At 41.9% G+C, this 20,573-nt stretch overlaps 1 protein-coding gene across 1 annotated transcript in view; it reads right to left on the bottom strand.

Annotated features, from left to right (window-relative positions):
* Positions 1 to 20,573, bottom strand: part of LOC116984793 (EF-hand calcium-binding domain-containing protein 4A-like) — a 123,938-nt gene that overhangs the window by 30,859 nt on the left and 72,506 nt on the right. The window contains exons 9-12 of the mRNA XM_033039171.1: positions 18,538 to 18,609; positions 17,417 to 17,471; positions 6,871 to 6,950; positions 1,215 to 1,362 (exon numbers count right to left, since the gene is read on the bottom strand). Of these exons, the coding sequence (XP_032895062.1) occupies positions 1,215 to 1,362; positions 6,871 to 6,950; positions 17,417 to 17,471; positions 18,538 to 18,609 (355 nt within the window). The remainder of the gene's footprint in view (positions 1 to 1,214; positions 1,363 to 6,870; positions 6,951 to 17,416; positions 17,472 to 18,537; positions 18,610 to 20,573) is intronic.

Here is a 20,573-nt window from a genome sequence, read left to right as displayed (position 1 = left end):
GACTGAGTGCATGAGCTACGTCAAGCTAGTGGAACAAGAAGATCCGTGGCTGATGACATTTAATGCTAAGACATGTAAAGTGATGGATTAGAGGAAGGAGGAAAGAAAATGTAATATAATCGATGCAATTCAAAGGGAATTTTGGAACAAAGAGATCTGAACGTATTGGTATCAGGAACGATAAACTGGTTAAAGCACCATTCAAGGTCTTGGGAATGAGTCATAGAGTCATGGTGATACAGTCAAAACAGGTCCTTCGGCCCAACTTGCCCACACTGGTCAACAATGTCCCAGCTACACTAGTCCCACTTGCCTGCACTTAGTCCATATGCCTCCAAACCTGTCCTATCCATGTACCTGTCTAACTGTTTCTTAAACCACGGAATAGTCCCAGCCCCAACTACCTCCTCTGGCAGCTTATTCCATACACCCACCACCCTTTCTGTGAAAAAGTTACCCCTCAGATTCCTATTAAATCTTTTCCCTTTCACCTTCAACCTATGTCCTCTGGTCCTCGATTCCCCTACTCTGGGCAAGAGACTGTGCATCTACCCGATCTGTTCCTCTAATGATTTTGTACACCTCTATAGATCACCCCTCATCCTCCTGCGCTCCATGGAATAAACACCCAGCCTACTCAATTTCTCCCTATAGCTCACATCCTCTAGTCCTGGCAACATCCTCGTAAATCTTTTCTGAACCCTTTCAAGCTTGACAATATCTTTCCTATAACACAGTGCCCAGAACTGAACACTATATTCTAAATACGGTCTCACCAACGTCTTGTACAACTGCAACATGTCCTCCCAACTTCTATACTCAACATTCTCCCAATGGCTGCATGGGTTTTGTCTGGGTGCTCCCCTCAGTTTCCTCTCATATCCTAAAGGTGTACAGGTTCATAGGTTAGGTTTCAACTGCACATTGTCCCCAATGTAGGTGTAGGTGGGCAGTAGAATTGATGGGATTGTAGAGAGAGTAGGTTTCAGGAACAATTAGTGGAGGAATGGGATTGCTGTGAGGTGGCATAGACATGATGGGTTGAATGGCCCTCAACCCTCCTCCCCCTTAGTCCATACAGTGAGGGTTAACTGTATAGTGATTCTTTGATTATGCAGAAGCTCAAACAGGGAGGTCCATTGTCTCGAGCAACCTCATGATCAATAACTGGAGGAAGAGTGATCAACCTGTGTAGCAGGACTGGTCATACTCACCATTGTTTCAGTGCCAATTGGCTGGCCTCTGGGTGAGAGTGGGACTTCATCTTCCTCTCCGGAGGACAGTGCGGGTAGTCCAGCCACCCCACAGTCTGCATCCTCATCTGGCAGCCCATCGTCCTCTACAGACGTGGGACTGCACAGCCTGCGCAAGAATCCATTTGTCACAAATACAAAAACGAACACAGGAAAAATCAGAACCAACCAATGATCATTTTGAGTATCAGCTTCATCTGAAGTTATTACATGCATGTAAAACAGTGCACAATCTCAACCCAATTCACTTGCCAAAACATCTAATATCATCCAAATCAATGTGGCTGGATGCAAACCTAGTATCATATTCAGTCCCATCAGGTTTCCAATGGCCAAACCTAGTAAAAATTGCCCCATAACTAAGCAGCTCATAGTCAAACAGCGTGAAAACAGCCCCTTCAGTTGAACTTGCCCACACCGACCAGCATGTCCCATCTACACTAATCCCACCTGCCTACATTTGGCCCATATCCCTCTAAACCTATCCTATCCATGTACCTGTCCTAATGTTTTTTAAACATGATAGTATCTGTCTTAACTATCTCCTCTGGCAGCTTGTTCCAGATACCTTCTACCCTATGTGTAAAACAGTTGCCCCTTATGTTCCTAATGAAAATTACCCTCTTCACCTTAATCCTATTTTCTCTAGTCCAGGGAAAGCGGGGGAGCACTGTCTGAAATTCACACCCGCGATGAACAGGAAGGTAAAAGACGGCTGGCACAGGGAACGGTAAGTCCTTTAGAGAGCAGGGAGGGGGAGAAGGGGAGGGAAGGGGAGTGAAGGGGGGCGAAGGAGTGGAGACACTTCTAAGAAGCCAGACAACTTTTCATGAAGTTTAGCGGGCATTTAACACTACCGGTCGGTTTTCCTTGGTTCTGAAAACTCCAATGAGCCAATTAAAATGCCCGGTCAGCAAAGGAGATTGCCTTCGGCTACCTCGACTGTCTATAACTACATGGCAACCCCACTCCACTGCATTATGAGTTCAAAAGAAACATGCCGACCAATTTTTGCTTGCGGAAAAATTTTCAGCATGCTGAAAATTTTTCCTCGACCAAACTGAGGCTGCAAGTATGCGGGAACTTCCCTCGAGCATGAAGGAGAGTTCCAGTGCCCTCCTAGGACCACGTATCGACCATGCTGCGAGTTTGTGGCGAGCGCAAACTCTTCTAAACTCGCATATTAGGTCGCCATAGTGGGACAGGCCCTTTAGGCAACAACAATGGGGTTATGCAATCAGGAATTATGCAATCAATGTGACATGGAATTTTCAATCTGAAACAATAACTCTGTTTCCCTCTCCACAGATGGAGCCTGACCTGTTGAGAGCCGCCAGCATTTTCTGTTTTGGTTTCAGATTTTCAACATTTGCAGGTTCTATTATTTTCAGTTACTCAATCAAACATGATACAGTGCTGCAATTATGTTAATGGAAACATGATCTGGCTTATAAATAAATTCCTTGGGAGTAAGTTTAGATTAAGGTTTAGGTTTATTAATGTCACATATACCGAGGTAGAATGAAAAGTTTTTGTTTGCGTGCGACCCAATCTGATCAGGTAATACCACACGTGTTTACAATGAAGCCAAACACTAGTACAAAATATAGAGCAAGGAGAAAATACCAGATTTTAGGATATAGTTTCAACAGCGTTGCAGCAGAACAGTTGCTGAGAAAAACTCCAATGTCTGCAATGAGGTAGATTGAAAAATCAGGACAGTACCCTAGCTTATGGAGGGACCATTCAGATGTCTGATACAGAGGGGAAGAAGCTGTCCCCGAGTCTGGTCGTGTACGTTTCCCCCAGAAATTATAGTTTGATATGTTACCTAAAGGCCGTCCTATTTATTTCAAACGGAGCATTGTGTTTCCCATGAAAATGGCAAAGAGCAAAATTCCAGAGCCAGAATCAGAGATTTTCTTAAAGATGGAGAATGTTTTGAATATCAATTCTGTCGGGTAAAAAAAAATCTGGGGACCTTGAAAGTAGTCCCTGATCCATCAGTTATTTTTTAATGCCATATGCGTAGTTATTATTAAATTATTATTCATTTGGACTGCAGGATTGATTTTGCAAAATTTGGCCTCGTGCCTAGGTGCAGTGTGGCACAAAAATACATATATCAGAATGTGGAATAATGTAGGATCGGGGTAATGATAAGGAGGGGTTGGCACAGACAAAATGGGCCAAATAGTCTGTTTCCATGTTGTTTAGTTCAGTTTGGTTTGGTTCGGAGATACAGCATGGAAACAGGCCCATCGGCCCACCGAGTCGTGCTGACCAGCGATCACCTATACACTAGTTCTATCCTACCTGCTAAGGACAATTAACCTACAAACCTGCACGTCTATGGAATGTGGAAGGAAACCGGAGCACCTGAAGAAAACCCATGCGGTCACAGGGAGTCAGGATCTAACTCAAGCCTTTGGCGCTGTGAAGCAACAACTCTACCGCAGCGCCACCATATTGTATCTCCATGTTATTCTGTGTCCCAAGAAACGGTGAATGTCCTAGTGTTTCGAGTGCGTGGGAGAGCCCGCAATGAAGGCGAGGAGCCAGGCAAATTCTGTAGAATCTTTAATGAGCACAGCACACTACTCTCCGCTTCAGTGAGAGACTGAAGACTGGTCTCGCGCCAACAATCCCTGCTCTTATCTTCGCAGCTGGGAGCCGCCCCCGGAAGTGCCGAGGAGGATGAACCAGGGAGTGGCCTACTCCCCAGGAACCGCCACACTAGCAAGATAACTATTTGGTGTTATTTTGAAAGTGGAAAAAGATCCATGTAGAGAATCCATCTTACAATCATTGGAGAAATGGATAAATCAAGCTTCGGTTCAGTTTATAAATCAAAGTGAGACATCTGGCAGTCATTCACAAGTACTATAAACAAGAACATTCCGATGGAAAATTTTAGCATTTTCATGGGTTTCATTGAAACTGCAATGGCAGAATGAGAGACCATCAAATCTGTTCTGACAGAGTCTGTGAACTCTGGATAACATTGCAGTGTAAGGATGTCAAACTCAGAAGCAGTCACTATTTGTCGGGATTAACCTGTAATCAGAATTTTATGCTGGAGAATAGAATTTCATCAAGTCTCCATGAAGTCACATACATCAAGAATGAGCCCCAGAGCTCCTGCAACCTACACCAATCACCCTTAATTCTGCTTGGAGCAAGAATGCCAAGTGAATGTAATATTATTTGCTGTTTTCAAGCAGGTTTATGCCGAATGTGATTTCTTTGCTGATTTCGAGCAGGTTCATGCCAAATTAAATAGACTGATTCCCATTCCAATTTTACTTTGGGCTCCCAGATACGATAACCTGAGGAAACTCTAATCCAGAAAGGTAGAACTGCAGATAGACAAAAGCGCTGGAGAAACTCAGCGGGTGCGGCAGCATCTATGGAGCGAAGGAAATAGGCAACGTTTCAGGCCGAAACCCTTCTTCAGACTCCTGACCCTTCTTCAGACTTCTTTTGGACCCCTATTCAGCAGTTCCTTCTTAAACAAAGATAGAACTGCAGATGCTAGTTTATACCAAAGATAGACATAAAGTACTGGAGCAACTCAGCGGGTCAGGCAGCACCTCTGGAGAAAAGTGATGGGTGACTTTTCGGATCGGGGTCGTTCTCTTAATCTCTAATCCAAACTGATTTGGTCTAGATTCAGAACAATACATCTGAGGTCAAGTGTGAATTGTAACAGCCTAGTACTAAAGCCTAGTACTAAATTCTGATGTCTTTCCTGCAAATGTAACTATCCTCTCAGTTCTCTTACTGTACATTTCTGACATGTTCCTCCCTTTTCCAAAGGACAGTATGACTAACTACCCGAGCAAAAAATGAACTTCATCAGAGAAGCTTGGCAAGACTTTGTGCAAGTTACATTAAGCCTGATTAATCTCCTTGAAATGTTTGAGGTAGACAAAATATTCTATCTGATGGAGTAAGTCAAGAAAGATGGACAGGATTTTAAAATTAACATTAGGCAATTTAGTGGGGAAGAATGCACTTATGTTCCACCAAATAATGGTGATATCTACTCCCATGAAAATACCGCGAAGGCTGTACAATTAGACATTTTTTCAAATGAGATAGAGAGTTATAAGGAAGATTATCTAGGGAGATTGAGTCAAAGGCCAAAATGGTTTTCCTCACGTTGTCAAGATTTTACAATTAGTGCACATTATTAATCTTAACAACTCATGAGGAAAATAACAGATTTAGATGGATATGGGCCAAATGCAGGCAGGTAGGACTCATGTTATATGGTTATATATAACATGAGTCCTACCTGCCTGCATTTGGCCCATATCCATCTAAATCTGTCCTATCTATGTCCCTGTCTAATTGTTTCTCAAATGTTGCAATAGTGTCTACCTCAACTACCTACTCTGGTATCTTGTTCCATACACCCTTTGTGTGAAAAAGTTATCCCTCAGATTCCTTTTAAATCTTCCCTCCTTCACCTTAAACCAATGTCCTATGCAGGTGAGACATAGTTTCTTTGGAAGGTGGATCTCTTATTAGCTATCTCTGTACGAAAGAGTTTCTTGGAGTGCTGTATTATTTCACAATCTACCATCAAGATTATCTTTAAGAAGGAACTGCAGATGCTAGAAAATCAAACGTAGACAAAAATGCTGGAGAAACTCAGCGGATGAGGCAGCTGAGGTTAAATTTCCTTCCCTTGGCATTTCATCTCAACAGCAGTGCTGCTTGGAGCCCTCTGTTTGGATTCACATTAAATGTGTCTATATCCGCAGACTGCCCTTGATCGGACTTTGCTGGCTTTACCTTGCATTAAACGTTATTCCCTTATCATAATAATAATAATAATGGATGGGATTTATATAGCGCCTTTCTAATACTCAAGGCGCTTTACATCGCATTATTCATTCACTCCTCAGTCACACTCGGTGGTGGTAAGCTACTTCTGTAGCCACAGCTGCCCTGGGGCAGACTGACGGAAGCGTGGCTGCCATTCTGCACCTACGGCCCCTCCGACCACCACCAATCACTCACACACATTCACACACATTCACACACAGGCAAAGGTGGGTGAAGTGTCTTGCCCAAGGACACAACGACAGTATGCACTCCAAGCGGGATTCGAACCGGCTACCTTCCGGTTGCCAGCCGAACACTTAGCCCATTGTGCCATCATCATGAACCTATACACTGTAAATGGATCGATTGTAATCATGTATTGTCTTACTGCTGACTGGTTAGCACGCAACAAAACGCTTTTCACTGTACCTCGGTATACGTGACTATAAACTAAACTAAATCTAAACATTTCCAGAGGCGGCTTACTGGAGAGGCTCTGTAGTTATGTAGTGGCTGATATTAGGGAGAACAAATATTCTCTCCTGTATCAGGTGGAATATCCCTGTAAAGCATTTTACAATTCTCACAACTTGACTAGCTGGCTCTGTAAAGAGGAAGTCTTAAGGACGCAACATACTTCCACATTGAAAGGATCAGGTCACAGGTGATTGCACAAACATTGCACTCAGTATCGTGAACAAATGAAGAACAAAGTGCCCGCACTAAAAGGAGATCTCACAACACATTGCATGCACTTAAATTGCATTGACACGGGTCTAACCGTTTGACTGGTTTGTCTTCCACCAGGTAATTGCCTATCACTGAACCTCTCTTCAACAGTGTTTTTTTTCTGGGAGATCTCTGAAAATCAAAATGGTCAGAACAATTAATTCACATGAGTTTGAGGAGGATGAGGAAATAACAATAAACATTCCCAACAATCAACAATGCATTCACAAAGCAAAATGTCCCAATAACCTCAATAACTCAAATCTTCTCTCTGTGTGAAAGGTTCACTTACATCACACTCGTTTTACATAACTTATTGCAATAAAATATTTTTGGCCTATAGGTTACGTTACATCATTTAAAAGGGGCAGAAAGGATCCTGAACAATCTGCCCGGAAACATGGCTAAATAACTCCCGTTAAAAAAGTGTTCATGGTGTTTCGAAAATGTTTGCCGTCATGAAGCCGGGCTGTTCATCAAACAACGGCAGGAGCACGCGAGAAAGGGTTCCCTCTGCTTGGCTGGCACACGAGGCAACCATTCCTTCTTCGCTCACACAGTTAGACTTCCAACTGATGGGCACATTGCAAAGGACAATCCTATTTCAGTCTCTGTGTCCGCAATATGTGAAAGCAACTGCATTTTTGCTGGGATGATGGAAGACCACAAATCAGAATTTGCCCGCTCGAAGCTGAGGAATGGGAAGAGTAAATGTTAATAAAAATGCTTTACATTGTATCCAGAGATTAAGTTCTGCCTTTACCACAGTTTATCGATTGATAGTGGAACATAGCATAACACAAACCTACTCTTTCAAATCTCCCTGACAAACACAGATGAGAGTGCTGCTGGACCTCAGAAAGTTACAGCGATATGAAGGATCGTAGCCAAGAAAAGGCTACGAGCCTTCATGTCTGCTCATCACTACATGAAGATTCACAGTCTTTACATAATGACCAGCTATGGTCACTATGTGAAGGCTTACAGTCAGTAAATAGTGACCAGCTGTGCTCACTACATGAAAACGTACAGCCTTTAAATAGTGACCAGCTGTGATCACTATATGACAAAACCAGGTTGAAACTACCATTTTATTTCAACAATTTTGGTTTGATTGGTTATACATTACTCTGTAAGCAAATCTGGCCCCATTTGGGAACATAATTGTTTTGAAAAGTGCTGTGTTTCTTGTTAAAAAGAATGGCTTTGAACGAAGTTCACCAAATGACATCAGTATGGTTAAGAGTGGGCAGGATCACAATGCAACACTGGCCACCAACGGAGGACGGACAACAAACCTGGGAAGCGACAGGGTAAAAAACTTTCAATGAAACACAAACTCTAAAATGCTGATGAAAAATCTGCACAAAGCAACAGTGATGGGTGGAGAGATTGAATCCATTTCAAAAACAGGGCATGGAGAGTCGCAGTTTGATTTTAAGTGAATTATACTATAATCTACAAGGCAAAGAGTTTCTACTGCATTCGGTTTTTCAATCCACACAAATTTATTGTGCACTCTTAGAAATTATTGACCATTCGCAACATGTAATCTGCCTGTCACTTCTCAAGAAGTCACACGTGCTTGGTTTTGACCAAAATGCTGTTTGCATGATCTGTTAGATTAACATTAGTAACTCTGCAATTTTCTGTCTGTTATCTTACCTATCATCTGTTATACCCTGAGTCTGAAGAAGAGTCTCGACCCCAAACATCACCTATTCCTTTTCTCCAGAGAGGCTGCCTGCCCCGCTGAGTTACACCTGCTTTTTGTGTCTGTCATCTGGTATACTCCCTGCTTGTAATGCTTTCCTAAGTACCCTTGATGTAGTGCAGGTAGTGTTCTGGTCTGCACAGCTTACAGGAACCCTTTTCTGTTGAAAGCACAGTTTAGAACATGTTCCAGTGTGCTGTGTACAACAGTGCCAATCACTAACTTAAATGGTAAGGAAAACAGACAAAGCTACTTACTAAACTTGGAAAATTGCTATATTTAAATAAATTCCCATCTATAACTTAGCTCAGGTTAGACATGATTTCATTGTTAGATTCCTTGATTAAAATCAGATTTGTTCCCCATATAACAAGTGCTCAGATTAAACTGGGCTTGATAGCACTCAGGGGAAGCACTTTTGGACATTTTACTGCATTACTGTTGGTATATAAATGCAATTGCTCTTGTTAGCAAGATATTATTCAAAACAGCACCATATGGAAAATCCGCTTCATATGGCACAAATTAAAACAAATATTGCAAAGTTTGTTTGCATCAAATATCTTTATTATCAAAGATCAGCTTACTTGAAGTTTACCTCAAATAATTTAACAAAAAAAAATTTACAAACCCTTCATAAAATTTTTCATACATATTATGCAGACCTTTGAAATGACTTGGCATTTTAATCAATTGAAAGATAACCCATGAAGGTTTAAACATGTTTAATTTAGAAATACAGCATAGAAACAGGCCCTTCTGCCCACCAAATCCATGCCGACCATCGATCACCAGTTTAAACTAGTTCTATGTTATCCCACTTTCGCATCCACTCCTTACATACTACGAGCAATTTATAGAGGCCAATTAACCTACAAACAGAACCAGGGGCCACAATTTAAGAATAAGGGGTAAGCCATTTAGAACGGAGATGAGGAAATACTTTTTCACACAGAGGGTCTGTGGAATTCTCTGCCTCAGAGGGCGGTGGAGGCCTTGAACTCTCTCTTGATACTTTCAAGAGAGAGTTAGATGGAGCTCTTTAAGATAGCGGAGTCAAGGGATATGGGAAGAAGGCAGGAACGGGGTACTGATTTGGATGATCAGCCATGATCACATTGAAAGGCGGTGCTGGCTCGAAGGGCCAAATGGCCTGCTCCTGCACATATTGTCTATTGTTTCACATTTTTGGAAGAAGTGTTCCTCCTTTTCTCTAGAGATACTGCATGACCCGCTGAATTACTCCAACATTTTGTGTCTGTCTTCGGTATAAATCAGCATCTGCAATTCATTCCTGCACATTTGTTGGATGAAACCAGAGCACCCAGAAGAAACTCACATGGTCACAGGAAGAAACTCCACACAGACAGCACCCATGGTCAGGATTAAACCCGGGTCTCTGACTCTACGAGGCAGCAGATCTACCAGCTGTGCCACTATGCATGGTTGTTTGTAAATTTAGAACATTCTAGCTTGTATACTATGCAACTAATACTTATTTTCATCATCTTAAGCTGCAGAATTAATTATTTCACTACTGTGTGGAGTTTGCACAACGTTCATGTGACTGCCTATTGGGCTATAATATTTTAAACTACTTGTATCGTGCCTGTTCCAGGAAAGAGGTGGTGGTATTGGGGCACTAAATGCGTGTACACCAATGTTGGACAAAGAAAAGAAAACACAGATTTGGAATAAATGGATTACGTTCAATTTGTCAAATGGAATTAATGGAGTTCTGCTGGGATTACTGCTGGAGCCTCATCTATTCACAATTAATGTCAATGATTTAAATAACTGGACTGTAAATGATTTAAACAACTATGTGTTTACTCACCACACAATCATAGGTGGCAATGTGGACGGCACAGTGGCACAGCTGGTTGAGCTGCTGCCTCAAAGCACCAGTGACCCGGGTCTGACCCAAACCTCAGATGCTGTCTGTGTGGAGTTTGCACAACGTTCATGTGAGTTTCCTCTAGGTGCTCGGGCTTCCTCCCTTAATCTTGATAGGTTCATTAGCCACTGTAAATTCCCCCATGTGATGAGTGGTAGATCCTGGGGGGGAATTAACGGGATTGTGGGGAAAATAATGTGGTATTAGTATGAATGTGTGGTTGATGGTCAACATGAACTGTGGGCTACATGGCTCATGTCCATGCTGATTGTCTCTACAATGAAATGGAGAAACAAGAGGAGGACATGAAATGTCTGAAAAGGGAATATGAAAAGTTTAAAGAGTCGGCAATGGTTTGGCAGAATATAATGTGAAGAAATATGAAGTTAACGACTTTGGGAAGCACAATAAAAAACCAGAACATTTGAACATACAATGTAGAACAGCACAGGAACAGGAAAAGAGAGGAGAGTACAGCACACTGATGTACAGAGGAAGCTGGGTGTATTCATATATGAAACACAGAAGGTCAGCAACAATTAAAAATGCAAACCTCGGTCGTAACTGCAAAAGAGGCGGAGTACAAAGGCGATCTTCCTGCAACACTACAGGATATTAATTGGTACCACACCTGAAGTGTTGTGTTCAATTTTGATCTCTTTATTTAAGGAGGGATTTGTTTGTGCTGAGTTTAGGAAAGGTTTATTTTGTTCATCAGATCATGTCATAAGTGATAGGAGTAGAATTAGGCCATTTTGCCCATCAAGTCTGCATCATTCAATCATGGTTTATCTATCTCTCCCTCATCTAAGCCCATTCTCCTGCCTTCTCCCCATAATCTCTGACACCTGTACTAATCAAAAATATATCTATCTCTGCCTTAAAAATATCCACTGACGTGGCCTCCACAGCCTTCTGTGGCAAATAATTCCAAAGATTCACTACCCTCCAACTAAATAAATTTCTCCTCATCTTCTTCCTAAAAGAACATCCTTTAATTCTTCAAGATTCAAGAGTTTATTGTCATGTGTCCCAGATAGGACAATCAAATTATTGCTTTGCTTTCAGCACAACAGAATATTGCAGGCATAAATAATGCAGAACAGATCAGTGTGTCCATATACCATTGAATATATATATATACACACAAATAAATAAACATATAAAGTGCAGTAGGCTAATTAAAGTTCAGATTTTGTTTGAGTTGAGTTTAATAGTCTGATGGCTGTGGGGAAGCAGCTATTCCTGAACCTGGTTGTTGCAGATTTCAGGCTCTTGTACCTTCCACCTGATGAGTGTGTGGCCAGGATGGTGTGGGTCCTTGATGATGCTGGCAGCCTTTTTGAGGCAGCGACTGTGGTAGATCCCCTCGATGGTAGGGAGGTCAGAGACGATGATGGACTGGGCAGTGTTTACAACGTTTTACAATTCTAAGGCTATGATCTCTTGTCCAAGACTCTCTCACTAATGGAAACATCCTCTCCACATTCACTCTATCCAAGCCTTTCACTATTCTGTATTCTGTACCCCTCTCATTTTTCTAAACTCCAGCGAGTCAGGCCCAGTGCCGACAAACGCTCATCATAGGTTAACCTACTCATTCCTGGGATCATTCTTGTAAACCTCCTCTGGACCCTCTCCAGAGCCAGCACATCCTTCTTCAGATATGGTACCAAAAATTGCTCACAAAGTTGATTCCTGGGGTGAAGAAGTTGGCACGTGAAAAGGTCGAACAAGTTGACTTTGTGAGTTGCACCACTCTGCTGTCCACTGGATGGTGTAAGACGTAATAATACAGATGGGTGTCTAGCAGCTAGCATGGACTGGGTGGGTTGAATAGCCTTTTTCCATTCTGTATGACTCCAAGACAGATGAAACGATTCTGCGGGAGTTCAAGAGGGTGGATGCCGAGAAAAGTAAATTGCCCTATCTGCAAAATGGAAGTAGGGGCATAGTTTCAGAATCAGGGATCACCACATTGAAAGGCAAATGAGAAGGATCTTCATTTCAGTCAGACGATCTCTAGAATTATTTGGCAATCCTTAACATGGGCATCTGGAGAGACTAAATCAGTGAATACATTCAAAGCCAAGATAGACAGATTTTTGGTCCATTGGAGTCTGTATAATATGCACAGGCATGTCCTTGACAGATGGAGTTCTAGGTGGAAAATTAGATGGATCCAAGTTCCCCAGAGATGCTGCCTGGCCTACTGAGTTACTCCAGCAATTTGTGTCCTTTTGTCTATCCAAGTTATTCCTGGCTGAAACTAATGGTAAGGAACAAACGCACATGAAATTCTTCAGGCCCAACATGGCAACAATTCAACAATTAAAGCTGACCTTGGGAAAGAAGTGTTTTTCAGTGCTGTAAACTATAGCAATTTTAATGTTTAAGGAGAAAAGAGCAAATGATAGAGTAACAAACTTCTCTTTTACTCATCCAAACAGCAATTGAGGTTGTTGGTGGCTAAACGGGATACGATTCAAAGACATATTTTAAGTTGTTATACATAAGAGAAGCACTTTGAAGGGAAATTATCAATTCACCAATAAAGAATGGTGTCATTAGTATGACAATTTCTCTCCCACAATCCATATTGTCCAATTAAATAGTGTTTTGTGGATGATCCACTCAGTCACATTTGACCTAAGAACCTATACACACCATGAAGGTTAACAAAGCAACTTTAATACAAATGTCTAATGAATTGTAATCTGTAAAATACTGTAAAATCAGCACATTATTTCTAAATTTTCCACCCAAAATTCAGAAGAGTATATGACTTATTTCACCAAATGAGCTTACATCTCCAGTTCCAAAGCTGTGAGGAACAAATTTTCACATCCTTCCGTCTCCATCTTAGTGGAGAGGGGACCAGGAAGGATATTTTACTTGTTGAACAATATTTTTAATGAAAGAAAATAAATGAATGCAGAACTATAACTAAAGGAGCACAAAAGATGAACAAATACAATATTTGCATTCCAACTACTTTCAAAGAACATAAAAGCATTGAATGAGTGGGGAATGATTAGTGGCATTGGCTCCTTCCAAAACTTCCAGCAATGGGAAACACGGACAAATCCAATATTAAAAAATATTACTTATAGAAGTTTTTATTAACTAATACCCTCGAAATCCCCCTAAATTCTTCACAAAACTATAATCATCTCGAGCAAGGGTTCCCAACCTGGGGTAAATTTACCCCCAGGGGATGAATTTCGCCTACCCAGAAGGTAAATTTGTTGATTCTAGATTTGTACATATTTTTTCTCATTGACTGACTGTGTTTGGTTCTGATATACCAGTATCTGTTCATTATTAGTTGTTCATAAATAAGTGAAATAACATTGTCATTGTCAGGGGTAAACGGGACGAAAAAGGTTGGGAACCCCTGAGCTAGAGTACAGTCCTGACCTCGCATCTATAGTACCTCTTTGGAGACATTTGAATTATCTTTAATCAGACTATCAAGCTTTATCTTGCACTAAAAGATGTACCCTATATCTTCTTTATCTGTGCACTGTGGACAGCTTGATTGTAATCATGTATAGTATTTTCTTTGGAACCCATACATTTCCACTGTACCTCAGTACCCATGACAAAACTAAATTAAACGAAAGTAAATTAATCTTTGCTTCATATTAAAATCATAGGAACAATTGTTCTTCCTCAATTTAAAAGTGCAAGAATTATAATTGATTGAATCAAAGCTTGTGAATATTGCTACATACATTCATGTAAAAATCAGCCTACATCCTGATACTTTGAAGGCCCAACACTTTCATTAGCTCCACTCCCTCTCATTAACTCTAAGGCACATGACAGGTGGCAAAATAAAAGTTACAGAATAAGAAATGTTCCTCATCCTGGTACATGGATTTTGTAGATTTTGCACATCAGATACCCATCTATGTATTTGTCAATTCTACCCCGCCATTTAATCATGGCTGATCTATTCTTTCCCTCTCAACCCCATTCTCCTGCCTTCTCCCCATAACTCCTGACACCCGTACTGATCAAGAACCTATCAATCTCCACCTTAAAAATATCCATTGACTTGGCCTCCACAGCAATCTATGAAAATGATTCAACACCCTCTGACGAAAGAAATTCCTCCTCATCTTTTTTCTAAAAGTACATTCTTTAATTCTGAGGCTATGGCCTCTGGTACTAGACTTTCCCACTCGTGGAAATCCTCTCCACGTCCACTCTATCCAGGCCTTCCACTATTCGCTAATCTCTAAGACTGCAAGGCTTTGAGTGCAGCATTGGATTAGCATACGATAAGTCTAAATCCCATGTTTACAACAGATCCTTCAGTTGGCCCTATGTGGAACTAATCCCCTCTTCTATGTTACAATATTTCACCGAAGCCAACTAACCTACAAACCTGTACGTTTTTGGAGTGTGGGAGGAAACTGATTAATCGGGAGCAACCCCACACAGTTACGGGGAGAATGTACAAACTCTTTACAGCCAGCACCCATAGTCAGAATCGAACCCAGGTCTCTGGTGCTAAGGCATCAACTCTACTGCTGCTGCACTGTGCCGCCCTTGCTTTGATTAATAACCATTGTAAACTCAACACTCCAGAAGAGCATCTTCGGGGTAACTGTGTGCCCTGTGGTAGTCTTCACCTCAACTGTGGTAGTCTTCAGTACAACCCTTTGACTTGATTCTACCATGCAGTTGGAGCAAAGCTGATCTAGAATCGAGAACCAGAGGACAAAGTCTTAAGGTGAAGGGCGAAGGATTTAATAGATTCAAAGGTTATTTTATTGGTCACATACACCTAGATGTAGTGAAATGCTTCTTGCCATGCAGCACATAAAGAAAGAATACAGACATAACAGTAATAAATAAATTTTAAACATAAAACATCCCCCCACAATGGTTCCCATTATGAGGGAAGGCACAATGTCCAGTCCCCATCCCCAGTTCACCCATAGTCGGGCCTATTGAGGCCTCCACAGTTGCCTCCACGGAGGCCCGATGTTCCAGGCCGTTCTCACCGGGTGATGGTGCTCCGGCGTCGGGAGAATCCTCATAGCGGCATGGGACCCCTGGAACGGCCGCTTCCGTACTGGAGGCCGCGGCTTCCGAAGCCAACAATGCCGCGCCGGATGGAGCTCCACAACTGGTGATCTCGCTGAGAGATCCCAGACTCCCGATGTTAAAGTCAGCGCCGCCGCCCGCAGCTGGCCGCTCCTCAGACCCGCAGCTCCGCGATATTTTTATCGGCGGTCTCAGCTCACCGGAGTTCCAGCGCGGCGACCCAGGCAAGGCATCGCCGCTCCGCGATAGCGCTCCAGCGCTGTGCCGCCGCCGAGGTTCTGGGCGGTCCCCAACAGGAAACGCCGCTCCAGGGCCGCTGGTAGGCCGCGAGGATGGGTCGACGGTGCAGCCCGGAGAAAAGCTGCACTTCCGACCAAGTAGGGACCCTAGAAAAGCAGTTTCCCCCTTCCCCCCCTCCTCCCCCCACATAAAAAAGGCTAGAACTCCAGAACAAAAAACTCAACTAACTAAAAATAAAAAAAAGAGAGAAAAAACGGACAGCTACAGGCTGGGCAGCCATACCATACAGGACGGCGCCCCCAGTAAATAATAGGAATCTGAGGGGCATTTTTCACACAAAGGGTATGGGTGTATGGAATGAACTGCCAGAGGAGATAGTCGAGGCAGGGACTTTGCAATGTTTAATAAACAATTAGACAGGTACATGGATAGGATAGGTTTAGAGAGATACGGGCCAAATGCAGGCAGGTGGGACTAGTGTAGATGGGACATGTTGGTCGGCGTGGGCAAGTTGAGCCAAAGAGCCTGTTTCCACACTGTATGACTATAACTCTAATAAGTGCATCCTGTCTCTACAGTTTTACCCAGTAGTGTGCAAAGATCAAGTGGTCATCACAGATACGATATGCTCAACTCACAAACCTCCAGGCTCCATGTTATGGTGAAAACACCTTGAGGGCTGGAAAGGACGGAAAAGTTTCTCAAGTTTAGGAGCTACAGTAATTGGATTGAACAAAGTAAAACATCCAGAAGATATCCAGGGCCTTTACAGGTGACCAAAAATACAAACACGTTTTAATGATGTTTTGTTTTTCAAATTGTTCGACAAGGATGAACAACTGCAGGGCTTACTTTCTGAGTGATTATATAATCATATCCTTCCTCATGACAGCAGCAATATTTGTCAGGCTTGGTTTGAAAAAAAAGACACTTACCTAAAAATTAAAACTCCCATGTACTGTATAAACACATTTCAAATAAGTAGCAATGTTTTGCCCTTCAGTGACCTATAAATCTTTTTGAATCAATTAGCTGCTTAAATGCTGAGACATGATGAAAACATAGCAAAACAATAATTAACATCTTGTAACCATTTGGGTATTGTGACCTTCCACATATTGAATGCAGTAAAGAGAACGACATTTCCCTTTTAGAACAAATACACACTCTCTCACACACTCACGCACACACAAAACAGATTTGAAAGTTGCAGCATTGAATAAAATTAGTCAATGGAACAAACAGAGCTTCATGAAACAAATTGAATTTGTCACGATCAAAATAGCCCATTAGACATTTCATTCCGCTCTTTTCCTTTTGAGGAAATATCTAAGGAGACACTAATCTTGCATTAACAAAGTGCAAATATTTTGCTTGCGTTTGTGTAAATGAAGCTGACCTCACATCTTTCCTCAGGGCAGGTGCTCCGTTGTGTTAAGGCTGACAAACTTATTTTGCGTCCCTCTCTGAAAATAGCCAGCAACATGCAACCTAATTGGCTTTAATCCAGCACACTCTTTCCTCCCAGTAAAAATGATACACTCGATAAGGTATAGAGCTTGGCAGTTATGGTTTACAGCGGCCCCAGGGAACGGTGTGCGGGTCCAAGCGCTGGCGGCAGCAGCAGCAGCAGCAACAACAATAATTGCTATAGTCGGGCACTACAGGTTGCTTTTTGAGACTAACCAGCTTCTTGGCTTCATGGGCATCCTTCTCATCTCGAAGCTTCCTGTTCATGTCCCTGATTTAAAGATGAAAATGGATTTTTGATCAACAATCACCCATGTTTCATAGGACTGCACACCTCCCTCCCCAACAACACAATCCCACTGGGTTAAGACACCAATGAATCCCCAACAGTTACTTCACACCAGATGTGACAGTGTGGAGTAAAATCCCAATTTCAATGTTACACACTCCAAAGACATAAAGGTTTGTAAGTTAATTGGCTTTGGTAAAATAATAAATCATCCCTAGTGTGTAGGATAGTGTAGTGTACGTGGTGCTTGTTGGTCGCCAAAGTGACCGTTTCCACGTTGTATATCTAAAGTCTAAAATAAAGTCTAAATTCTCGCCCTCAGTGAAGATTAAGGACAAAAAGAAAAAAAGGGTTTTGAAGGGCAAGTAAAAGAAATGACTGAAGAAGGGTTTCGACCGAAACGTTGCCCGTTTCCTTCGCTCCATAGATGCTGCCTCACCCGCTGAGTTTCTCCAGCATTTTTGTCAACCTAAAAAAATGATACATTGGAGGAATTGCTGGTCCTTGACCTGATATGTTAACTCTAATTGTTTTTTCCACAGACGCTGGATGCTGCCTGACCTGTTGAGTGTCTCCAACGTTTTTTTGTTTTTATCCAAGTTTTTCAGCTCCTGCCATTTTTCTTCGGCCCATCAAGTCCATGCTGACCATTGAACACGTGTTCACACTAGTTCTATGATATCCCACTTGCGCATCCACTCCTCACACACTTGGAGCCAATTAACTTAGAAACTCACACGTTTTCTTTTAATTTTCAGCATATTGCAGGAATGAGGGGAAATAAGGAGATGGGGATCGAGCTAAAGAAATTTCACCTTTGGGAGCCAGCATGGACCCGATGGGCCAAATGGTCCCCTTTTGCGTCATTAAAGTGTATCAGGAATAAAATAAAATATTGGAAAATCAGCACGTAAGTGAGGGGCTTAAAATATTATCAAATGCATTTTCTAATGATATTATCCTTTAATCATAGTAAATGTTCTTTTAGTTACTAAAAATATCAACTTTCCGCAGTATAGCTGTCAAAGTAATAAATCCCAATCAGTACCTGAGCAGCTCTAGCTGTCTTAACAGACTTTCTCGTTCCTTTTGCATATTCTTGGACACCTTCAGAACATCCCTGTTCAGAAACAAAAAGCTGAATTTGAAAATTGCATTGTTGCGTTAGGCAGATGAGATTCACCATGGTCATTGGGAGAATCCATTAGAGCTATGATTGGCTATATTGCAAGGAAATACCTTTGTACTGCAACAGGATTGATCTTCTGGCATTGTGTGTAGTTTCACACACTGCTAGGAACAGCCATCATTCAATAGCTAATAGGGGTCACCCCCTTTACATCTGTTTAATTTAGTTTAGTTTATTATTGTCACATGTGCCGAGAGGTACAGTGAAAAGTTTTTGTTGCATGCTATCCAGTCAGAGGAAAAAGTATTCATGATTACAATCAAACCATCCACATTGTACAGATACACTTTGTGCTGGATAACATTGATGATCTTATGTGATGATCGCAAGTGGAATGTAACCCTGATTTGTGGTTGTAGATAGTGGTGAGAATTTGGGGAGTTAGGTGTGTCACTAACCAAAGAATATATATAAAGCTTCTCATCTGATTTTGTGACCATTATGTTAATGTCATTATGTTAATGACCATTTATTGTCACATGTACTGAGGTACAGTGAAAAGCTCTTTGGTTGCGTGCTATCCAGTCCGCAAAAAGACAGTACTAGATTACAATTACTGTACATAATTACATTCAAGCTTGGACAAACACCACACCACGTAACCTCTTCACTACGAGTTGCGCAGGGAATCGGAATAAAACCTGGGTCACTTCCCATCTGCACTTAGAGTCAGCGACTCCATGAGTGTGTAGTTACGAATAAATGGGGCAGCTATCTAAATTTAAGGAACATTGATAAAGAGTAGTTAGTTCAGACACAGGCATGTGTGGTGGAGAGTAAATAATGTGCCATGTGGATGGACACAAAGTGCTTCAGTAACTCAGCGGGTATAGCAGCATCTCGGGAGAAAAGGGATGGATGACGTTTCAGGTCCCCATCTGAAACATCACTTATCCTTTTCCTCCAGAGATGCTGCCTGACCCGCTGAGCTCCACCAGCACTTTGTGTCTATCTTCGGTATAAACCAGCATCTGCAATTCCTTGTTTCGACAATATATGGCATGTAGCATTGTTTTCTTGTTCCAATAAAACTACAACATTGTACATGAATGGTTGCAATAAAACTCCCTCAATATATGATTCTCAACTCGCCTCTCTTGTGGCTTAGCATGTCCTTCAACCAATGTAAAGCAGAATACTTTTGCAGAGCCGTTAATGATGGGATATAAATACACAATTTATTAGAAATGCCCCTATTCAAGAAGTGGATAATAAGAGAAAGTTCAAAGCTTCAAACCAAATGATATATTAAGAAAAATTAAACAGTAACAGTGTCACATGATATCAGGGTCTTGAATATTGGGTTACAGGGTAAACTAATTGATGGAATACTACAAATCACAAACAATATTCAACGACAATCTTTCCACCTAAAAAAGAAAATTGGAGTCATACAGTATGGATAAAGGCCCTTCTGCCCAACTCGTCCATGCTGACCGAGATGCCCCATCCTACACTCATCCTACCTGCCTGCGTTTGGCCCACAGCCCTCTAAACCATTCTTAACCATGTACCTGCCTAATTTGTGCTTTATGATCATAGCTGATCTATTCTGAGCTCAACACCTCTTCTGTGCCACCGAACACCTTCTTTAGACTTTAGTGATACAGTGCCGATACAGGCACGGAGCACCTGGAGAAATACCCACGCTGTCACAGGGAGAACGTGCAAACACCTTACAGATGGCACTTGTGGTCAGGATTGAACCCGAGTCTCTGGCGCTGTAAGGCAACAACTCTACCACTGCGTCACTGAGCCGCCCCTATCTACTGAGCCCTAAATTCCCCATCAATCATAAAACGATCTATTATACCTTAAGTCCTTCTAATGCCCCTGTCCCACTTAGGAAACCTGAACGGAAACCTCTGGAGATTTTGCGCCCCACCCAAGGTTTC

The sequence above is a fragment of the Amblyraja radiata genome, chromosome 20, assembly GCF_010909765.2.
Source record: "Amblyraja radiata isolate CabotCenter1 chromosome 20, sAmbRad1.1.pri, whole genome shotgun sequence".
In the NCBI taxonomy this organism is placed as follows: Eukaryota; Metazoa; Chordata; class Chondrichthyes; order Rajiformes; family Rajidae; genus Amblyraja; species Amblyraja radiata.
Note: the sequence above shows the minus strand (reverse complement) of the source record. Positions and strands in the feature narration are given on the sequence as shown.